We start from the raw sequence: 22,410 nt of genomic DNA, 5'->3' as shown, positions 1-22,410 counted from the left end.
GCGCGTTGGAAGGAAAGCGGCGCCGCGCCGGTGTAAACTGTCGACGGGAGTATAAACCGGGAGCGCGCGAAGCTCGGACGAAGATAGCCAAACGTTCGTTTAACGGGGTCGATAGAGACGGTGGAAACCAGTTCGAATGTCGAAGGAAGGAAGGGTAGAGACCGCGAAACCCGAAGAGAGACGGAGCGAGTGGCGCACGGTAAAGCCATAGGGAGGGAACGAGAGAGAAAAGGATAGAGGGAGAGAGGGAGTTCCTAACGTGGCGTTAGCGAGTGAAGCAGTGGGGTGGCCAGAGTGGGTGACGGGTTAGGTCGGGTGGGTGGCAGAGGTAGCTACCCAGTGGGTAGTAGTAGGTGCGCACCCTACGCGGATACCAGGTGAGTGGGGCAGAGAGAGCAACCAACCCCCGGGACAAAACGCGAAAAACCACTTGTGCGTCTCCATCCTGACGATCGGTGGCGTTCTACGATATCGCTCCACTCCTCCCGTCTGTCTATCGCCCTTCGGTCGTTTGGTTGCTCGTGGTTCGGTCAGTCGGTTGGAGGTTGTCGTTTCGACTTCCACCACTGTCACTCGGGTCTAACGTTCAAAGGCGATCCTTCGCCCGCGTCCAGTTGGAATTCGATCGCGAACCGCGGTAGTGCGACTAACCCGAGGGTTTGGTTCGTCCGCACGAGCAGTATCCGTCTTCTGGATTCGGATCGAACAGTGGGAAGATCGGCGAACGAAATCGTGGAACTCGATTCACGGCGTCTCGAAGGGTGAAACTGTCGATATACGGGAGAGAGGAGACCCAGGCAGCGTGCGATGCGAGGAGCAGCCTTCATCGATCCAGCTTGAACCGGGGGTGAGCTGACACTGGCCGGGATCCTGAACCGCCGATCCAGCCACGTGATCCATCGGGGATCGAGAGCAGCAACCTCGTGTGCGCGTCCGGTCTTTCGAATCTCTTTTCTTTTTACTCGTTTTCTGCCAGTTGGCTTGAGAGAGGCGGGCAGTGGTGTTGCGCGTCAAGGGGAAGCTGGCTTCTTCGGGATGATCTCAGGTGATTCCTTTTCTCTCCTCGTTGCTTCCCGAGGAAACATCTCTCCTTGTCTTTTTTTATGGCAAGTTGGAGATGTTATACGTTACGGATCGATGAGTTCGAGGAGCGTTGAAGACGAGACGAGACGATGAAAATTTCACGAACTTCCTCGTTCAGGATTTACTTCATCTTTTCGACGTGCATATAAATACGTGTCGGGTGGAAGAAATACGTAGATATAATCTTGCTCGGAACGTCAGATCCTTTTCCTTGGATCGATCGATGATTTATCTCCTTCCTATAACGCGCTCCTGTTTGTTTGTTCGCTTCTCACAATTTTCAACCGAATTTTACGTCAGCGCGATCTAATCCGAGCGACGTGTAATTGGTTAGGCAGATGCGATGCGATTACTTGTTGCTCGTTACGGCGCCCTTTGTTCCCTTGTAATATTCTAAAAACATTTTGCTCGTTTGAGGTTCGCTGGTTTAATTGCTCCACTTTGTTCGCGGTTCTCGTTAATAAAGCAGGCACGAATACAACGCACGAGATCCTCGCGAACAACGCATATCGTTGTCGTTAAAATTAATCGAATCTGGCTTTTCCAGGCCGAATAGGCGCAGGCACGATTCCAGATAGTATGGCCGATATTTTCATCGAATTACGTTCAACAAGTGTTCGTTAAATTTCACTATTATTGTATTAGAGTGTACTTTCTTTTTTACAATAACAAATAAATCGTTATTATGTGTTGGTCGCGAAGAAATTATAATTCGTATGAAAAGAAAAATACCGAGTTCCCTTCTTCTCTGGTAGATTTAGTCCATTGAGGGAAACGGCGAGCAGCACGCGACAGGCTGTCTACGTTGTTTGGGAAAGTATCTGCGCTCGATATAGGTATTGTATGTGTAAAGCCTCACAGGCGAAATATCGTTTTGCCCGATAAAATCGTGTAACGTGTATGAAATTGATACTGCAGATGGTTGCAGCAGAAACAATATCGCTCCGTTCGTTTATATTGTTAAAAGTTATTGTATCACAGTTCTAAGTTCCTTAAGCTCTTCTTCGATATGGCGTGGATCGTAGATAGTTTTTTCGTCAACTTTTCTTCCTCGATAGTTTGTAATATTTCTCGAGCCCCCGATTGGAAGGCGAAATTGCAACGATACACAGAATGAAATTTATCCGAGCTCGAGCAGTGAAAAAGGAAAAGCAATTCAGCGAGTTCGTTCGTTTCGGAGCAAATAGATTACCGTACAGAAGTCGCACGTTATAAACGCTGGCTGTGGTGTATGCACATTCAAGTTTTACATGTCGATACAATATGACACAAACAGGGTGGGATCAACGTAACGCGTGATCGATCAGTGACGCGTTGATGAAATAACCAGCTAAAGTTGACCCTTTCCGCCGTATCGTATCAATGTCACCCGTTCTACAGATTGATTTTTCCGCCAAAATATTATCGAATAATTTCGATAATATTTGTCTCTTTTCACGTAACGGCGAACATAAAAATATTTGAATTTCTCTTCCTCCGTACGTTGTATTCGATGCGTTGCAATTTTATTTTCCGCCCTACCTTTCTGCTTTGCTTCAACTATATCCACAGGGACCAAAATTATATCGCGTAATCGATCACACCCGGGTGTCATCGAATCAACCGAATGACACAGTTTCCTTGTACCTCGTACCGGGGATTAATTTTTCATCGGGAACACGTGTTCCGTGTATCATCCCATTTTCGTTATTAATTCTCCGCTTGTACCGATGCTAACTCAAACTCGGTTCCGTTTATCCAAAAAAATTCCCGGATTCGTTGAAATAAAATCGAACGAATCTACGTTTCGGTCGAACTTCCGAAAGTCTGTTTCAATTCCGTCCATGCGAACTGGACGTCAGTTTACCCTAAGTGGAAAGTTTTCATCGAAACCCGGTGCGCATAAATTAAAAGTTGGTCGAAACGGTGGTAATATGAGAATCGAAAATATCCATGATACCGGAAGCGGCCGGTTGACCCGATTGACCCGGTTGCTTCGTTATACCGTGGCCACTGTTCAATTTTTCCTCAAAGTCGGTCTAAATGAAGATCGATGAGCGTCCCCAAGCGTTCTCGAAAACGGCCGGAAATCCATTCAACTTGCTTGGGAACGCCCCTTCCGTGTTTCACCCTTGGAACAGGTCGATCGAACAATTCCCAGGGAATATAAAAGCAGAAGTTTTCATTGTTTGAACCCCTGCTCTTCTATGCTACCCTCTGTTCTATCGTTTCGCTGGATTTCTTTCGCGAATACGATTATCAACGATCGACGATTAGAAGAAAGAATCGTAGTTGGTGTGTGCCGCGCTGATTCGTGTTGTTCGCGTTGCACTCGTGTGTGCATCGGAAAGATTCGTACGAGGATCGTGCGCCTCTGCGAAACCCATGACGTTTTTGTTGGAGTCGTTGTTGCGCCACCGTATCCCGAAGAAGCAAAGCTCGATCGAACGACCATCGTGAAACACACGAACAACAAACAAAGTTTTCTTTGCATTTACGCTTCGTGCCCTCGATTTTATCCGAAGAGAGTTTCGAACAGAATACATAGAACCGCGTAGGAAACACACGATGGGCCAGCGAAACTTTTTCAGATAATACCGTCGAGCCTCCATCAACGATCGTGTGATCAGTCAACAAAGAAAAGCCATTGATCTCTACGGACAAAGTGACAAACAGGTAATTTATCTAATCATGTATCGAGCCTGTTATCGTCGCGATGACCAAACAATTTCGTAATTAATTCTCGGTTCGACGTTTGTATCAGTCGATCGTGGAGAAGCCATCGTGAAAGAAGGAGCAGAGAGGATCGGCGAGTTGTCGCGTGGACACGGTGTTACAGCATCGAGCGCGGGAATAGCAACTGTCGTGACGATAAATCGGCACAAGTGCGGGGTTGGATGTTATCGAGGTTGGTGTCGCGCGGGTGAAAAGCGAAGAACCGGTGAACGGAAGAGGACTCGATAAGCGAATCGGAGTAGGGGACTATGAGCAACTCCGGAGCTATTCCTCTGATCTTGGTGAAGAAGGAGCAGCTCGTCGAAGGCAAGTACCGCGTTTAGTCTTTTTCTCATTGTCGCCGGCTCGATTGTGCGATCGGGGCTACGGACAGACGTCCCATTGTCCCCTGGCGGATGTTCCGCTCTTCCAACAGAGGAAATGATATTAGGCCGATCGTTATCGACCGATAGATCGGCCTAGATCCGCGTCACCGAAGTTTCTGCCTGTCTTTTGTTACGATCTTTCGTTTCATTTTTGGTTTGGGTGTATAATAAAATAACAGCGCAGAGAAATTTAGATGTTTTATTTCGATGGATTTTTGTTGGATTATCAAATTGTTGGAATTTTTAATTTAAAGATCGTTCCGAGCACTCTTGCTCTTTTTCGATAGTTAGGATGACCGTGCGAACGCAGACGGTATGGTTATTTTAACCGATAACAGAAACGATACACGAATTTTAGAAGTTCTCTCTCCGCGTGGCTGCCAATTCGTGACGTTTATTTCGCGAAAGTTCGCGTTTGCTCGGAATATCGTGGTTTTCTATCTAAAGCGTTGCTTTGAAAACGAGAAGTTGCAACGTGTAGCTGGCATGAGAATCAGCGTTTTCCGCGGAATTTTCTGTCGTGAGCGCGTCGACGCGAGCCACTCGTGCCAACGCGGCGCCAAAAAACTCTCGCCTATTCACGAGTAACGAAGAAAATCATACTGCTCCATTTTTATATCGAGAGTCTCGTTCATTCTACATTTTCCTACATCCTTTTCAAAATTCGTCTTCGTTTTCCATCGAACATTTGTAGCTCAGACTATTTGTGTCTCACGCTACAGACGTGTACGAACAGAGGCGCTGTTTTTTCGTTTTTAGCTTACAATCGCGACGTGAATTTTATATTTCGTCTACCCTGGTCGAAAGAAATTTTCAGTCTGACCACGATTTTCTTACTCTACGTAAGAATTCCTGGTCCGCTAATTAATCGCTTATTCTACTGGCACGCGCAACATCTCTCGCCGATACGTCCCGCGGCGAAGTTAACGTCGTTCTGTTACTCGTAAATTTCCATCGTGAAAGCAGCTCCTTTACGATTTCTCGCGTTGGACGTTCCTCTGGCAAAGCTGCCAGTTCGCCTGTATGAAAACGCTACAAGCCAACCGACCAATCCCCTACCGATAAGCTTAACGGATTGGCTTTCGACGATTTATCCTCTGTTACGGTTGTGTGGGTGTTTTCGTATAAAAATTCGTATACAGTGAAATTGCTCGAAACATCCCTTAGTTCCGTCGAATAGAAACGTTTACGAACCTATTTTCCCCTTTTGTTTCTGTCAACTTGTACACTCGAGCGTTCGCGTTCGTCATCGGATAAAAACAACGTAAATTTAACGAGGATTTCCACTGGGCGCTAATGAAATTCGGGATTATCCTCTTCTCGATAATCTCGCGCATTGTTTCTGCCATTGTACGGCCAGGAACAATGGCGAGCTGCTTTTACAGAAATCCTCTTTGGATTACTTGCGCCCAACGTGTCCATGATAATAACGGTAGCTCGTGAAACTCGTCTTGAAGCGAAAACGCGTCGCGTTTTCCTAGAAACTTCCAACAGAGAGAGAGAATAGACGTGGTAAAACGATGTTTTTGTCTCGACCAGTGACAGAAAGTCGGTGTAAGAAGGTTTGACACGAGATAATCGATACGCCAAATCGTCGTATATCCTGACGTTCGATTCGCGGATTCCAGGTTTGCCCAGGATTTAGGCTACGAGATTTAAAATTACGCGGTCCGTGGAAAACTTGGGAAAATGATAAAGCTCGCGAATGTTTAAGCAGTTTGGTAAATATGGTAGGTTCTGGGTTAGTTAACGAGGTTTCTTCCTGACATTTATGACTCTTGGAGTTCTCGGAAATGGTAGCTTAAAGTTTGAGGAAGTGGGTTATATCTTTTCCGAAAGATATGCTTCTATCTGGTATGCTATCGGTTTTAAGAAATAAAGGTAGCAACGACGACTCTTTCAAGCTTTAGGACTTTCACCCACAGATTCCAATATCCGAACATCGAGAAGAAGGAGAGAATTAGATCAAAAGAAATGAAATATTTGAAATTACACGTCACTAGAAAGCAATCGAGATTAAACGTATTGTACGCGGAGCGCTCGAATTTCGTTTTCCTTTAAACGATATCGTTTCGTTGGAAGCGGTTTCTCGAGTGTCCTGGTGATTTACACGCCAGCTGATATCTAGAGAGCGTAGAAAACGGCGTATTTTAAACCATCCAGTAGAAGAGAGATACGTTTTCCCGGCCGTAAGTAACCCGAGCTAAGTTAAATCGGTCGATCGTTAATCTTTAAAGCTTCGCCAACCACATTAATGACCGATAGACGAACACCTTTTACGAGCTATAGCGAAGTTTCATTCGAAGGACGAATCGATGAGATACGGAACTTGGCGGAAGTAATGGAGTGATCGTGCTGCTTTTCGTCACGACGGAGGAAATGGCCAGGAAAATTTGAATTACGCGCCCATGGGCTCTTGCAAAATCGCTGATCTTCGATAGGGTGTCCGAGACAAGGACAATAGCAGATAAAAGTAGAAACCATGGAACAAGAAACTAAAGTTATCTAGGAAGAGAGGTAAAAATAAAAAAGGAAACTTGAGAGAAGAAAATAGAGAAGATTTTTCTAAATTACTCCCGGTGTACATGGACTGGCAGGTAAAGTCGATAGCTTATTTGCTACAGTGTTAATTCCTTTATCGTAGTCCTTCCATCGACACGAACTTCTTATTAATTCCCCTCTTTTCTCGAGGAAATTATCCTCATTAAAAATTTCACTTCACGTTCGACCGCGCAACTGTCTCTTAAATCTGAAACTTCCTTAACGTCGACGCTCTCCGATCTCATTCCCCTGTTTCGAAATATTCCAATATTGGAACATCTTCATCAAACAGCCGATAGTCGAAGGGCAAATTGCTCGCCAAAACACCACTTTATTCCAGCGTTTCAGTTTAAACGATGATCAGGGACAAAGACATCGTGATTTCTTTGAGCCGTGGATGTCGAGGGTGGCATTAATGCTTAAACGAGCCGCGATTGTCGTCGGATTTCGTTTCGACGATGCTCGGTGCCACGTGTTGCGCGTTTCTCGAACGAAACCGGTCGTACCTTATTGGTAATCCCAAACCCCCTCGTTTCCCGATGTCGCATACGCCGCTGTTCCGTGTTGTTCGACTTCTCGTTTCGAATGCACGCCGGAACAATAGATGTTACGGTTGCGGGACAGTTAATCTCTGACACTCGCCGCGTAACGTGCCGCGGCTGGCAATACACCCGTCAGTTCCTGATTTCCCGCACAACGATTTCCTTCTATTTTTGTCTCGATTCCACCTTCCAGTCGTTCCCTTTGCGTTTACTTCGAAAGTTTATGGTACAATAGAGAATATGTTAAAATCAAGGCCAATGGGAGTATACAGGTTTTGAAGATAATTCTAATATAATAAAAGTATTACTCTGTCTGTGAAAGGAAAAATATGAAATACGTACCACTCGATGGCGAAAACATTCGAGTCCGGCACTGCAGTTTTCGATCTTCGGTTCGTTTGCGCCCTGCTTTTTCCCACTGACTACGCAGTAGATCGAGTGGAGATTCGCGAGATGTGAACATCAAATTTCACGCTGGAACGTTAAACCTCTGTAAAGACAGAGACCGTAAAGATCGACGCTGCAGGATTTCTGGTCGCTGGACTCTTAATTCGACTCGTTTAAACGGCAAAATGTAGGAATGTCCTGTAAACGACCGACGAGGGAACAACGACAATATGACACGAGGGAACTACGATCCGTTGTCCCTCTTTCGTTCCGTGTTTCTCATATTTTCAACCCCTGCCTGTATCCCTGCGGACAATTTTTCTGTTATGTTCGTAACCCACTTTTTCCGCAACCGGAACAAAGCCACGCGTAAAGTGACGTCGATGGTGTATGCCAAGGGAAGCTTTTAATATCAAACGCAAGCTCCGACTTTGTAGCTTGTTGCGTCGAATGCTTCGACTGGTACTATTCTTAAATGTTATTAGGTCCTCTGGAAGATTTAAAAATTGAAACATTCTCGTCCGATATTAAATTCGACGTCCATTCTACGCTGTATCTATAAAAATATATTAACGATACAGTTAACGATACAGCCTTATTTTTTTTCCAGTATGTAGAATTGATTTTAATAGCTTAAATGTACGAATAGAATATCGTTCGCGAACAAATAAAAATACGCAAGCTCTTGCTCGCGCGGATATTCGTCATTTCGCTGTTTTGCACCCCCGTGACTGGTCTGTGGCTTACGACAACCTAGTTTTTAGACTGAGCCAACGAGGCACGTTGGTGAAGTGACGTTTGTGAAACCGCGATATAATGAGGCCGAGATTTCAAGTGTCACCGGCAGCCTTTTCGAAGCGGTTCGCTGAAATATACCCGATTCTGAGTGGGTCGTTCGTTAACGACTGAAACTTTCCCCTTTCTCCGCCTTCATTTCTACCTTCATTCTGTTTGCCTTTTCTTCTTGTCCCTCTCTCTCTCTCTCTCTGCCTCTCTTCTTCTTATTCTCATTTTTCCTTATTTCACTCGCAAGAATCTCAAGATTCTATTGAGAATGTGCTTTCAAATTTGAATTCATTGATCGTCGATATTCCATTTTAAACAAAGTAGTAGGATAATATATTTTAATTGCCTAATTATGAGAACGAAGGATGATATTATTTACCGGAATCAATTTACATGGAATATGATATCGAGCATGGACGAACAATCGGGAATAATTTGGTACAATCGATTCGTCGCCACCATTCAATTCGAAACTCGATTTACTTAATCGCCTTTGCTGGACGTAAATTCCCGCGCAGGTATTTGCCTTTGAATTTTCAGTCCTCCATTAGCCTAACAAGTCCACGAAACGTTGCGCATTCCGCTGCGCCGTCGATGCAGCTTCACCTCGTGCAAACACGAATCTACGTCCTGTTGAGTCGTTGGTTGCATTTCGCCAAACGTAAACGTCGACGACTGGCAATTGCATGGAAAGTTGTTTACACGGGGATTCGCGAATGGGAATAATTAAAATAGGAAGATGTAAATTTTCTTCGTTTCTTCGTTTCTTCGTTTCTTCGTTTCTTCGTTTCTTCGTAATGCAATTTTTTATTAATTAATTAATTCGTTGTTTTATATTATATTAGATTTTATTTGTGTTGAAGTAATTACTTCAAGAAAAACTCTATATTTTTATTTATGTAATTATATCCGTGTCTTGGAGACCGCTATTACGCAGAAAATCAAATTTAGTGAAACAAAGATATTCTAAATAAGGAGAAGTCCATATCATTGTGCCCTTGAATATAAATTATAATTTGGGTTACAAGGTCTAGGAACAAAGAAACTAATAAATAGATTTCTATTTATGTTCCTTGTAGCTTTTAGCTACAGCCATAAGGTTAACTTTTTTAGTAATTTCCTTTTGCCGTAAATATATGAACGTGCTCTCTATCGATTCTATTGTATTGTAACACTAAGAGAGTAAGGATCTGGATCGGCATAAACTTACACTTATATACCTTTATTTATTTAAATATATTTTTCTATTACAAATTCATCCACTCGTTTTCCCATCAGTCAATCTCAACAATATGAAAAATTCTGTGAAAACGTGAAAGGTTGGAAAGTACTTCGTCAAATTTAGATTTTAAAGAGCACAGGAATCGAGAATAGACTACGATTTGCTTACGATCGATTACCATTTGAGGTAATAACGAAGGCAATATTTTGAAATTTAAGTCACAATGCGAACGTCGTTTTTAAAAAGCTGACCAGCCAAGTTTTTAGGGATAAAACGTGTTCCACGGCGATCAACGTAGCGCGCTAGATTAATGAACAGTCATAAACGATCGACATCGCACGTGTATTTCGTCGATGTCGCGATAAGTGGCTGGCAAATTAATTAAATTCGACTGCAATCGATAGTTGCAGCTGACGTAGCGAGCGAATGATTCCCGTGTCGCGATTATATCGGCCCTCGAAGCAGCTTGAAACGCATCGATATTCGATTCGGCCCGTCAGAATATTTACGTTCTGCACGTTTGTCAAATTCTATTACAATATATAACGCGATTTATATATCTCGCAGTTTATTAATAGCTTAATTACGATCGAAGAAAGCATTGTACAACGCCACTAATGGGCGTTACAAATACCTTCTATTGTAATTATCTCCGTTTCAGTTGGTAACATTTTTCCAAACAAGTTTCCATAATACCCTAATTCGATGTTCACTGTAACGCGAGCGAATGAACCAATCGGTCTTTTAAACCAATTAGTCCATTTTCAACGTTCTGGCGTTCCATTCGCTAAAACCACAGAACGTCGCGCGGGTTAAATCGCTATCAAAACGCTGGAAACATTAATAATGTCAACAAAGAGCCAATTTCTGACTCCGCGCAATTATTACAAGCCGTACAACTCGTCCCCTGTATTTTCCATCTTTAATCGGGCGAAGATCCTTTGTCGTTCGCGTTAATGTCCCCTTGAAACCCCGTCTGCCATTTTATATAACAACCTGAACAGTTGGCAAATTGATTAGATTCAGCTTGCGACCTGTAATTACCTGCGAGACGCGTTCACGGAAACGTGGCACAGGTAGCCCAGAGTTGGAAAGATCAAACGGAGAATTGAATTTGATCGGCGGTCGCTTTGATACCGGTCTCGTAGAAATCCAGCACGAGAGAGTATGGCGGGAAACGAGGCAATAAACATTGACGAGCGAGGCTCGAATTAATTAATCACAGTTACGGTGGCCAGCTGCGATCGACGGTGAACCGCGAATGCGATCCTACCAATTATATAACGTGGAGCAGTCGAAACCTAACGCCGTGCGCGTGGACATTTGCGATCCAATAAACGGCCTCTATGATGTATTAGGCTATTACGAGGCAATGAAAACGAATCGAGTTTCGTTCGACGATGAACGAAACTAGAGATTTCTTGGAGATTCTTGGAGATTCGTTCGAGGTAGGATATGAAGAAATAGTTATTGACACTGAAATGGCGATCTGACTGAAGAAATTCTCCTTTTCCAATAATTCCTCGGAACGTGGCGCCAAAGGAGGACGATAGTACTAAATTGTTCCGCAAAGACTTTCTCCGCGAGAAGGGAAAAGGAAGAATTATCTAGCAGCTTTGAAAGTTTCAAAGGAACTAGCGATTTCTATGGCGATCTGTCTTTAAACGAGCTCCTTGACATCCGTTGGCAGCAGTCTGTCGAGGAGATCAGGAATGCTGCAAGTATTTGGCAAATGGTCGGAATTTCACGGCAGAGTTGTCGCGATTCCGCCGAGCGAGAACACTTTCGCAGCCGTTTTACGCTGTCATCGAAACGGCCTGTTGTCATCGGGATAAAACGACGAAATTAAATTCCGTGAAAGCGAGCGGGGACGATCTCGTCCCGAGGAAACGGTTCGTCGACGAAACTTTCTATCGTCGCATATAACGAGATGACCGTGACCGTTCGTGGACAATTGGTTCGGACACATTTGCAAATGAAATTGGACTATCTTGGAGCGACTGAAATATTCAACTTTTCAAACAAGTACTGGGAAAGTTGAGCTCCAGATGTAGAGGTATATTAATCATAAGAGACAGTTTCTCGTACTGTTTGTTTCACGAGCTAATCGTCGCGTGACCGATCTATTACTTCTCTCGCATTAACCTTTAAACAGCCAACGATAAGGAACGTCATCGATCAAGTTGCGCTGTCATTGCTCTAACAGACTCGTCTGCCGGTCTTTAGCTGATCTAAAATTTATTAAACTGTCTCGAGGAATTATTCATTCGCTCGTTCGTGGAATCGTCTGGTCGCATTTTTCGCTCGTTTACAAGTTCGTGGTTATCGCGTTTCTGCATTAAGTAAATATACAAAGACAGAGAAAAGCTAATTAATCTTCGACAGTCGCGCGAAGAACTTCATACAGTGACTTACAAGTAAACTAGGAAGATCTAGAGGTTTTAGAGATCTCGCAAATTGAAACAGTTTCTCGAGTAACAATTAACGTTCGCTTTGTATTATTCGCTTGGATTATTTCATCGAGGTGTTCGGCGCATCCACGAATATTTCCGGAGAAATTGGTCAACGAAATAAAATATTGGGTCGGCAACTAAGTGATCGCGGATTTTGTCAATACCATCTAATGAAAAAATCCGCAATCACTCAGTTGCCAATCCAATATATCGCGACCCGAATTTATTTATTCGACACCTTGGCTTCCGCTGTATTTGACTCTGATACGCTTGTTCTCTATCCGATAATACCTATGTACTGAAATTGGTTACATCACGGGACAATACACGCAAAAGTTTAATACTGTTCAGATTACGACTGATACGTGGATGACGTAGGTTGTATCGATCAAATTTTACGCGAATATCAGTGTGTACGTGGTTCGTACGTAAACCGGTATGAAACGATGTAAAGAATATCTCGTACGATTCATCGACATTAAAGTATCTATTTCTTTTACGAATCGTTGCATCGAGATTGCTTTCACGAAGAGAGAAAAATATTGTTCTGATCGAGAGAAGAACGAGTCTCGTAAAACAGGCTCTATCGCGCCGCTGTTCCTTCCGCGATGAAATAAATGAGACAGAACAACGACTATTTACCGTAGAGAAAATAAAGAACACGAAGAAAGAAGAAATAACACATAGTCACGAAATATGTGACGTGTAACGTGAAGCGATGCAACGAAAGGATGCGCAAATAAATTGGGTCCATGAAAATCGGTTCGCGTGACATCTCGTCTTCTACTTGTACGAAAAGCTTTCGTTCCCCTTGACATCCCGGTATTCTCTACTTGATATTCGTTTTCTTGCAACGACGCGTTATTTTTCCAAAGTACGTCTCGTAAAAGTGGACGACCGACGGGATGGAAGTGGACGATTTATGCGAATCTCAAGGAAAAAGCTTTGCATCGTGGTAACAGGTACACGGCTCGTTTTGTCACTGACCTTACGGAACTCACGCGATAAGCCGCAAAATGGAATGTCGTGCCGCCATGCCACGGCCGCTATCAGACCGCGGCATCGTTACACCGTTGTTTGTGTTCTATTGATTTTCCTGACCTTGTGCCAGCACGAGGCCACGAATTAGCTCGATATACCCTTTAAAACGGCCTCTTCGATCTCTCGATCTGTCCGGAAACGGTTGCGAACGAACATCCTTGCAGGATATCGACGATTCGTAAATAGACTGTACGATTTTATCATCTCGTACTTCGTGTTTCCTTCTTTGCAATCTATCGATTTATCTGCTCCTTCCATGCCAATGTAATCATTCCTTTTCGATAGTTGTACCGTTTTTTTACTTTTACCCCGAGGAAATTGGCTGTGGAAGTATGGAAACGATCGCGAGATCGTTGTTCATTTATCATTTAGTTTCAAGAACTATACGCAATAAACCGTGTACCATTCGTACGAATTTATGAATCGACTCTTTGAACATGAAAAACAATTTTTCCCTGCCGTAAATGGTATTCCCACGTCGCGTTCTTCCCTTGGGAAACTTTCTCGATAAATCATTCGTATCCGATGAAAAAGTATAAACGGTAAACGCTTCGTCACCTTAGTAATATCGCTTCAGTGATTAATAGCGTCACGATGAAACGTTATCGGAATAATTATATTAACGAATAGTTATCAATTCAATAATTATATTAACGACTAGAAATCAATTCAGGGCCGTACGATTGGAGAACAGTTTGCAGACGTTTCACCGCGTATAAGTTGCTTCGAGGTAAAAGTAGTTCAAGGTTCTAAGTTTTCCATGAGAATTCGGCGAAGATCTGTTCCATTATCACGGCAATATCCGGGGCAGCATTCACCAGGTTGCAAGGGATTGGTTATTTCGGTCTCGTCGGGCCAACAAATTGACAAATTGAACCAATCAGGTTCCAATATACGGCAATCGTGAAATATTCCAGTATTTTTCGCTCGTCGGATATTTTCCAGATACCTCGATTCACCTTGTATTCTGCAGGTATATTCCAACGATAGCGTAATGCCTGCGTAGAATGACGACGTTACGCGAGATAACGTGGTTCATTGAATTGTGTAGTTAATTGTAGAGCATAGATTCGCGTTGGAATTTTAGTAAATCCTGTTTACACGCGTTTGATGACGTTGCATAGTTTATAGGAGCCGAAGTCGCTTCTCTTTAGCACGCGCTCCAGTAATTTATGGCGGCCTCGTTGCGCTTGGCTCATTGTATCCAATGGCTCTAGAACTAATTTTCGGGCTAATTAATTTCCCCCGTACGCAAGTTGTCCGCCACTGGTTTGCTCGATCTCGTGGTTCCAAGTAACGACGAATTATTTCCGCTTGAAACCTGATGTCACGCCATTACAACGCTTCTTTCTAGAAACCAGTGTCCAATACGAAACTATAGAGGATATAGCCGAATCTTTGCAACTTGGTAGAATCTGTAATGATCTACGTGTAATGGTACTCGGAAAATATCTGCCGCCAAGCGAAATTTCAAGTGATTTCGTAAAACGTACGCTTGTTGGGCGAAAATTCGGTCTCGAGATCAGAGTAATTTCGGTGGAGGATGGCGCGTACGAGGAAAATGCTTGCGAATCAAGCGGAAATTTCGATCAACCGCGAGGCGAATAAGGGAAGATACGAGAAGAGGGTGAGAAGAGGAGGAAAAAAAGAGAACAGGCAAAGAAATCTAGAAGGCAATCTCCACCATCTCCTTTCGAATCCAATTTCTTCCTCGTTTTGCTACGTTATAGTCGCGAGTCTTGGCTGGAGTGCACTTTAGCGACACTTTCCACCCCTTGTCTCTCTAACTTTCCGCCAAACAGATTCATGGACAGAGTTTCCCGGGGTCAGCCGGATTTTTTTTCAATAATAACCGATTAACGGGGATCGTTGAACCGGAAGTTCGTTCAACGCTTCGGAATATTTTCTCTCGATCCACGACACTGGCAGAACCTTCTCTCGATCGAGAGCGAATTTTCAAGAGTGTCGTAAAAAGCCTTCGATCGAAGGGCATATCGTGCGAAGTGGCTATCGAAGATGCTAACGGTGACAAGAATTTCTAACGAGGAGAAACGCTGTTTATGAAGATAAATTGGAGGATTTATTTATTTATTCCACCTATGGATCTGTCATGTTTACATAAATACGCAAAAAGAGGTTAAACGGATTAAGGAGAGGGATAAAGATAAAAGTTAAAGGAAAGAGGGTAATAAAAAGGTGATAAAGTAAGAACCACGGAAATAGCAAACAACAGAATACTTAGAAAGAAGTTTATTAAAAAGAACGATAAAAGATTCACGTGGGATTTCGCTTTCGTCGAAGCTAGATACGGTCCTTTCCATCGAAATACATTTTCCGATAATTGTTGCTTCAATTTCTCCTCGCGTATCCGATTTATCCGGTCGATCTCGGCAAAAGAACGCGGTGAATTTTTTAAATTGCTCTCTAAAAATTTCCATTGTTGCTCTTCTCCATTGTACTCTTCCGGTGAATCATCTATCCTTCAAAGCACGACGAACCGTTTTTACAACGACGTGTGCGTAATCGTGATACCGGCTCGGTGCGGTAATAGCTCGCTTTTCTGTTAATGAGCTATTTATAAGCGTGCAGCTTTTCTTCGCGCGGACGAGCTCTTCGAGCGTCGACTTTCTCTTTGTTCACCTCCTTTTTCCTCCATCTTTCTCCGCGCATTTGCTTTCCCGTTTCCACGTTTCCCTCGTCCTCGTGCTATTCTCCTCCATTGTCAGGCTATTCTTAACCAATTTTCCATTGCGCGTCTAATTGACGACCGTCGATCGATAGAGCTACGTACAGATCTTGTACCGATGTCGGTCGCACCTGCTCTTGTTACTTTTTATCTCCATTTTTCTTTCTTCTCGGGTTCGCTTTGTGCTCGTAATTTTGTCTATGGTAAACCGTGGTTGGTCTTAGAAAAATTTGGAAAACACTTTGATCGTTACTTCTAAATCTGTCAACCTCTAAATCTCTACTTTTAAACTGCGTTTTCGCGATCGGTGCGCGTTTAGTAATTTGTACCTCGATCTGTTGGATCCTCAGATATTATAATTTCACTATCACTATAATTCACTATAATTTCACTTTCATGTATCGCGTGATGCTATTGGGCTGGCAACTAAGCGATCTTCTGTCAGCCGGAGTTTCGTAAGTATAATTTACAAGCTGAGATTTGAATCGGAAGCATGTTTGTCAATTAAAAAAATACCGAAATTCCCCAGGCTCGATCGTTTTGTTGGGAAAATTTGCAAAATTTTCCTTTCCTCGATTCTCGATAATCGTAAATTAAAAGTCCGTCTGAAAGAAAACGCAACGTTCTCGTTTCACGTCTCGTTGCTGAAAAAGAATCCTCTTCGCCGAGATCTTTTTATTCTCATTTATATCGTGTCGCCTGTGTCACCGAAAGTTGTCACGTTGAAGGGATAACGAGTTAGCTCGGCCTCAAGAGCGCTACTCGTTAGCCTTACTGTTCTCGCAGGAATCAAAAGGGTGCGGAGAACAAGGGTGGTGCACGACGCGCTCTTAAAGACGCCGCGTTTCGCGATTGTCTCTGTACTCTCCGCTCTCGTGCCTCGGAAGAATGCTCTGATTAGCTGAGCGAAACGACCTTGGGGAATACTTTAGCCGCGGTTGGAACATAGGTGGAAAATGAGTGAATACTCGACGGGAAAATGAGATGGAAAGTCGATGAAATGAAATTGGCAGAATATAGGAAACGAAGGGTACAGAGAAATTTACATCCTTCTAATCTTAGTTCGTTCAAATCTGATTTGAAAATTTGAAATATAAATTTAAATGATAATATCGCTTCTTGTAACCGGTAGAAGAATTTTTTCCTATTTCATTTCAATATCAATTTTCATCTGCGTTGTTTGCCTCACAAAGCGGACCACGCTGTGATCAAGTGACAGCGTGTAACAGGTATTTCAGACCAGCAGACGCTATCTAATAACTTCAGACATTAATATGTTCCCGAATGAACGCAGGTTTACCGATCTCCACGGGCATCTAACCAAGAACCCTATGTTTCGACGAGTTACGATTTAAATCCGTTTGACTCGCGATAATTTCATGTGCAAACGAGTAGCCACAGCTGGACTTGTGGATTCTTTCGAAATTTTTCGATCGCCTTTGCAGGTAGCGTTCTAATCCTCTGCCATTCTTATTCTACTCGAACGATATAAAATGATCTATCGTACGACAGATTATACGAAATCTCCTTCGGCAGTAAATCTCTCTTTTCTGCGATTCACGTCGATCGCGACGACGTCCGAGTTCTGTGAAAGCTCGGCTAGAAACGGCACATTTCGTTAGAATTCTAATCGACTCGGTTGTCTTCGATTGCAACAAGTATCGAGCTATCCAGACCTATTCTATACGCTTCTAGCTATTATTTAGTTAAGTACCTGCCATGTATGGGTCTATCTTGTGGTCAACCAGCGGTCGTTACTAATGGTCACTTCCTCGAGAATCATTTCTGTCGACTGACTGATTGCCGAGCACGCGTGTGGCGTGCTCCTGATAGTTCCAGCTACTTTCGTGTGCACCGTGGATCCCAGTGCCGCGAAGTGATTTATCGCTCGACACACGATACTTCCCTTCGACCATACTTTTCCGTGGTACACTGTAATCGACGAAGCTGGGTGTTTCGCAATTTGGAGAAGCGGTCATAGCCAGATACTTCGTAGTAACGAGGGACGCCAATCCTCCAAGAAAATGGAGGAATTCCGGCGATAAAAAGCAAAGCAGGGCAAGAGCATTAGAAATGAAATTCCATTAATAAGGAAGAAGGAAAGAAAGAAAGAGATGCAAGGGCGTGGAAAAATTCCAACGGCAAACGAGAAAATGGCACTAGAACGGCGGAAAGAAATTTCAGCGATGAGAGCACACAGCTTTGGGACATTCACAGGGGATTTCAATTGTGAAAATAACAACGCAAGGACCTTGAGAAATATTCCACCAATAAAACGAACAACGAATGACGTTATAGCGAAGCAAGGAAAGTGTTACAAGCATAGAAAGAAAATCACGACCGAGGATACAACGAAATATAATATGTATTTTGTAAATGTCGTGGAACGAAAGCGATCTTCAAATATCTGGAATATCGAACGATACCAAAGGGCGTATGCCAGATACGCAAGAATGGCAGCTTTTGGTGAGATGGAGCGGAAGTACAAAGTCTCCGACGCGATATCCGCGAACCGTGTCATCGCAGAATACGCCGTAAACGTAAATTCTCGATACAAAAGAAATTCCGTTGAAAAATTCGACCGAGAACTTTAGCTTCGGAAGTTTTGCTGCGACGCAGGAAGAATAAAGGGAAGCAAGTTAATAGACAGACGTAAAGCTGGGGCTTAAACTGTCCCGAGCGTTTCTCGTTTACGTTTGCCAGCCACAGAAGATTAAATTCGTAGCGACGGCAGATGTTTCGCGAATGCCACTTCTCAGAGTGCCACGATATATCGCGGTCGGTCGTTTTTGTTTCCGGGGAGGTGGGTGCGCGACCACAGGAGAATCATCGCCGCGGTTGCTCTCGGCGATTCTGCGACTTTGCAACCCAGTTTCATTCGGTCGCGACCCTGCCACCTCGGCAAATCAATGGAAGTTGAAGCAGCAGCCAATGAATTATGCATTAAGTACACAGCCTGGCAAGTTTCCCTTTTCACGGATCTACGATTCGTTTTCTATCATCGCCAAACGCGCACTTTCCACAACGAAAAGAAGCGTGCAAGGATTTTAAACGCTCTTTCTGTTCCACGAAGGAACATGATATTTCTATATTCCGACACTTTCGATAGCTATGATTCGGTAACGCTCGCTATCATCTATGCAAACGATTCTAAAAACAAACAGTCGTAAATCCTTTGGGAATAGCTCCTGTCGATTCGACGATCATCGCCAAGCCTCAACGTCGAAGCAGAGTTAGCGTGAATCGCGGCAATAATGAAATCATCGGTGGATTTACTCCGATCGACGTGGCGCGGATAGGGTGGAAATTTCTCGAAGGGCGTTGATGTCGCGGCGAGTTGCGACGTTTTCGCGGGGAATTGAGGGCCAATGGCGACCCCTTTCCAGCGTCGACCGAGTTTCAACGCCATCAGGAACGAGGAAGGTTAAGAAAAACAACGTAGGATTTACTGTCAAAGTTGAAACGAGCATTGTCTGTCGCAGGGGGCCCTTGATGAGCATTCGCGCTTCTTCAAACCAGCGGTCGACGTGTTTGGGACACGTATTTTCTTCCAAGTTTCCAACTATTGTTTTTACTCGATTGGGAAAGTTTGAGTCGCGTGATGGATTCGAAGGTATTTTAAATGCTTATAGTACTTCCGTAATCGACAATGGTATATTTCCTTTTACTATTTTATCGGTAACCTTAAAATATCCAGTGAAATTTCAGGATTGAATATTTGTTTCCTCGTTTAAAACGGTTAAAATTGTCCGAGTGATAAACGCTCGTGCGATCTTCGTCTGCCATCGTAATTTCTCAACGCGGCGTTTAATTTGAAGATCGAAGGGTAAATCAAGCGCCGGTTCATTGTCTCCGATTCAATGAAATCGGCGTCCTCATTGGAATGTGTCGAGTATTTGCGAACATCCCACGGCACGGGTGAGCTTCGTCGAATCGAACGTAGCTGGCAATCGGGCCCACGTGACGCGCGTTTCGACCGGAAGTCCGTTGACGGAAGACGAATGAAGATTCGCGCATGACCAGGCTCGATAAACGAAAATCGATAATCAATTCGCCTTCTTACGAGACAACTTTGACGAAAAGTAAGCTCCCCGCGAGTCGTTCTCTCGATACACGTGGCTACTGGACGATTGAAAAAAACTGGGTCAAACGTTTCTAAGAAATCAACGTTCAACTCTTCTGATTTTAATGACACTTTACTTTCGTAACCACCGTTTGTTTCAGACAGACCATTCGGATATTTGTAGAAAATATTTTGTTAGGATCGTCAACAATTTTGGCCGACCAACGAAATTTTATCACGCGTGAAACCAGCTGCCATAAATTGCACTTTAACGTGGCAAGAATTTGATGGTTCGCCTGGAGCCGAGTTTGCTTTACTTGTGAACCACCCTGTATATAGATATGCATATCCGAATCGTGAGAAAGCTGTACGTCTGGCCAGGTGAACTATCCGTTCTATATTCGTTTTCGTCCTGCATAGATACGTTTCGTATTAAAAATAGATCCGTATCCATCAAACGTTGACACGCGATAAATACGTGATACCGCGTGTCAACCTAATCGAGAATTGTCAAAATTGGTCGAACGTTCCGGTGGTTCCACGAACGAATGTCAACGAGCGTAATACGAACGTGTATCAACCTCTAAACGATCTCCTTATCTGTCCAGTTTATAGGTATCATTTTTTTTTCTTTTATAAATTACTTTCTAGAAAGGAAAGAGAAAGAGGAAGAACATTTTTTCTTTGAAAATTTCTTACAAGTTTCCGTGCAACTGTTGAAGCAGCTGAGACGTCGACGAACTACGAGGCCCTCGACCTTTCCAGCGATCCTCCCCGGTCTTAACGTCAACGGGAGGACAATGGAAGCGCGCCTTGAGTTCGATTCTCGTTAATAGGCCGGCAGGCGAAGCCGTTCGAGCGTTTAACTCGAATAGAAACGCGGTCGCGGAAGAAATAAAAAAGTTAATCGTCGGTAGACGAGCGGTGTCGATCGAGCGGCAACCAATTATCGATGATCGATTGGTCGTGCAAAATCGAGGAGACGCCATTATTAAGGTGCAAGCCCGATATAAATTACTATACCCCCCTGCCCCTACCCACAGTCCTCTATCGATTAATCCTTCTAATTCTATCGACTTTGTCTCGATCGATCGTTCGAACCTTAATTCCTTCTCCGTCAACTTCTTCCTCTCTATCCGTCGTTTTCCCTCTTTAACGAACCGCATTCTCGTTCGATCATTTTGACAAGATCGATGATTAGTGCAACTGCGAAGACGTTTCTTAGTTGTGACGAGATATGTATGGAAAAAGCGGTAGAAGAATAACGGTAAGCGAGAAGCATCGCTGAGGAGAAGTAAGAATCACGAGGAAATTTGGCGACGATCGATAAGCTGTGTAAGAGTCGATACGTTTAACGTTTATCGATCCGATCGAGATCTTTTTGTGGAAGAACGAAGAAAGTCTTCGAGATCAAAGCGAAATTCCGATACAAAGACAGTGCTCTCCACGTGAGATTTTAAAAATCTAATCGCTATACTCTCGATACAGAGTGACGCGTAGCTAGAACTACTTCGATAACTTTACAAGTAATAACTTTGAAGAGAATTGGCAAAATGACATTCTGGACCACATGACATTCGTCCGAACCAATTTCTCGACACAGTTATTGCCTGTGATGCTACAGAAGCGATTCTAGTTACGTGCCCGTATTTCATTGCAATTAAGGAATATATGACATGGATTTTACTATCAAAATTCTGCGATCTGTTTTTGATCGATTTTATTCTATCGGTTAGAACGCTTCGTACGCCTTAGCAGAGTCGTTTGACTATATACAATGCCGATCGAATGGATCACTCGATTGCCGTGTCGAGTCGCCATTCGAGGATACTTAATAGCATGTTTGACGCAAACAGCACGGCCAATCTCTAATTCGAATAATTGTGTCCCTGAATCACAAGCAGCATTGATCTCACAGCGTGTCTCTGGTGAACCGAATATTCGACTGCAGGCCGCGATCTATACACAGGATCGATCGTCGTTAAAACGTGTTGGGTCAGCGTGCACGATGGCCTGTGTGCGCATATTGTGCCTCACTAGGAATCTATTCGCGCACGAATGCCCATACAGTTTCTCTGATTGCTCCTAGTATCCGTTGATTGATCGGACGAGATCTTGAGGAAATCAAGGAAGCTACGGAATGTAGGACGAATGTTATAGTTTGGTCAACATAATATAGAGCCTGACGTAATTGAAAATACGAAAGGCAGGGAAATAGTCGTACACGTATGAAATAGCACTTGAGGAATATTAGATAATATCTTTCTGTTCAACTTTTTATTTTAACATTAGAACTACATTAGATAATTAACACGAAGCTATTTCTACCAAACTCAAAATATTCAAACTCAAAATAATTTTGTATCAAGGCTACTTATATACAGTCATTAAAATGACTGGTCTTTAAAAAATACGTAATAATAGAATTTTTTATATTTATTGATTTATTACTTTCTTACAAAAGGAATTCCACGTTATGTAGTACATTTTTGGTATTATTAATCCATTTGGGACCGTCATCCCTAA

General features: G+C 43.4%; 1 protein-coding gene across 6 annotated transcripts in view; it reads left to right on the top strand.

The window, feature by feature from the left end:
- The window catches only part of LOC117204986 (solute carrier family 12 member 4), a 97,410-nt gene that overhangs the window by 30,873 nt on the left and 44,127 nt on the right, over positions 1 to 22,410 (top strand). Inside the window, exons 1-3 of one of the 6 annotated variants that reach the window (XM_033442955.1) lie at positions 397 to 847; positions 3,654 to 3,738; positions 3,827 to 4,104. The exons of 3 other annotated variants lie outside the window; for them this stretch is intronic. In XM_033442955.1, coding sequence (XP_033298846.1) covers positions 4,047 to 4,104 — 58 coding nt within the window. In that variant the 5' untranslated portion in view covers positions 397 to 847; positions 3,654 to 3,738; positions 3,827 to 4,046. Of the gene's footprint in view, positions 1 to 396; positions 848 to 3,587; positions 3,739 to 3,826; positions 4,105 to 22,410 lie in introns of those variants that run through there. 2 more of the 6 variants (XM_033442956.1, XM_033442957.1) reach the window with 2 other exon arrangements.

This window comes from Bombus bifarius, unplaced genomic scaffold (assembly GCF_011952205.1).
Source record: "Bombus bifarius isolate JDL3187 unplaced genomic scaffold, Bbif_JDL3187 scf7180000007986, whole genome shotgun sequence".
Classification (NCBI taxonomy): Eukaryota; Metazoa; Arthropoda; class Insecta; order Hymenoptera; family Apidae; genus Bombus; species Bombus bifarius.
This window is presented reverse-complemented; position numbering and strand designations above follow the sequence as displayed.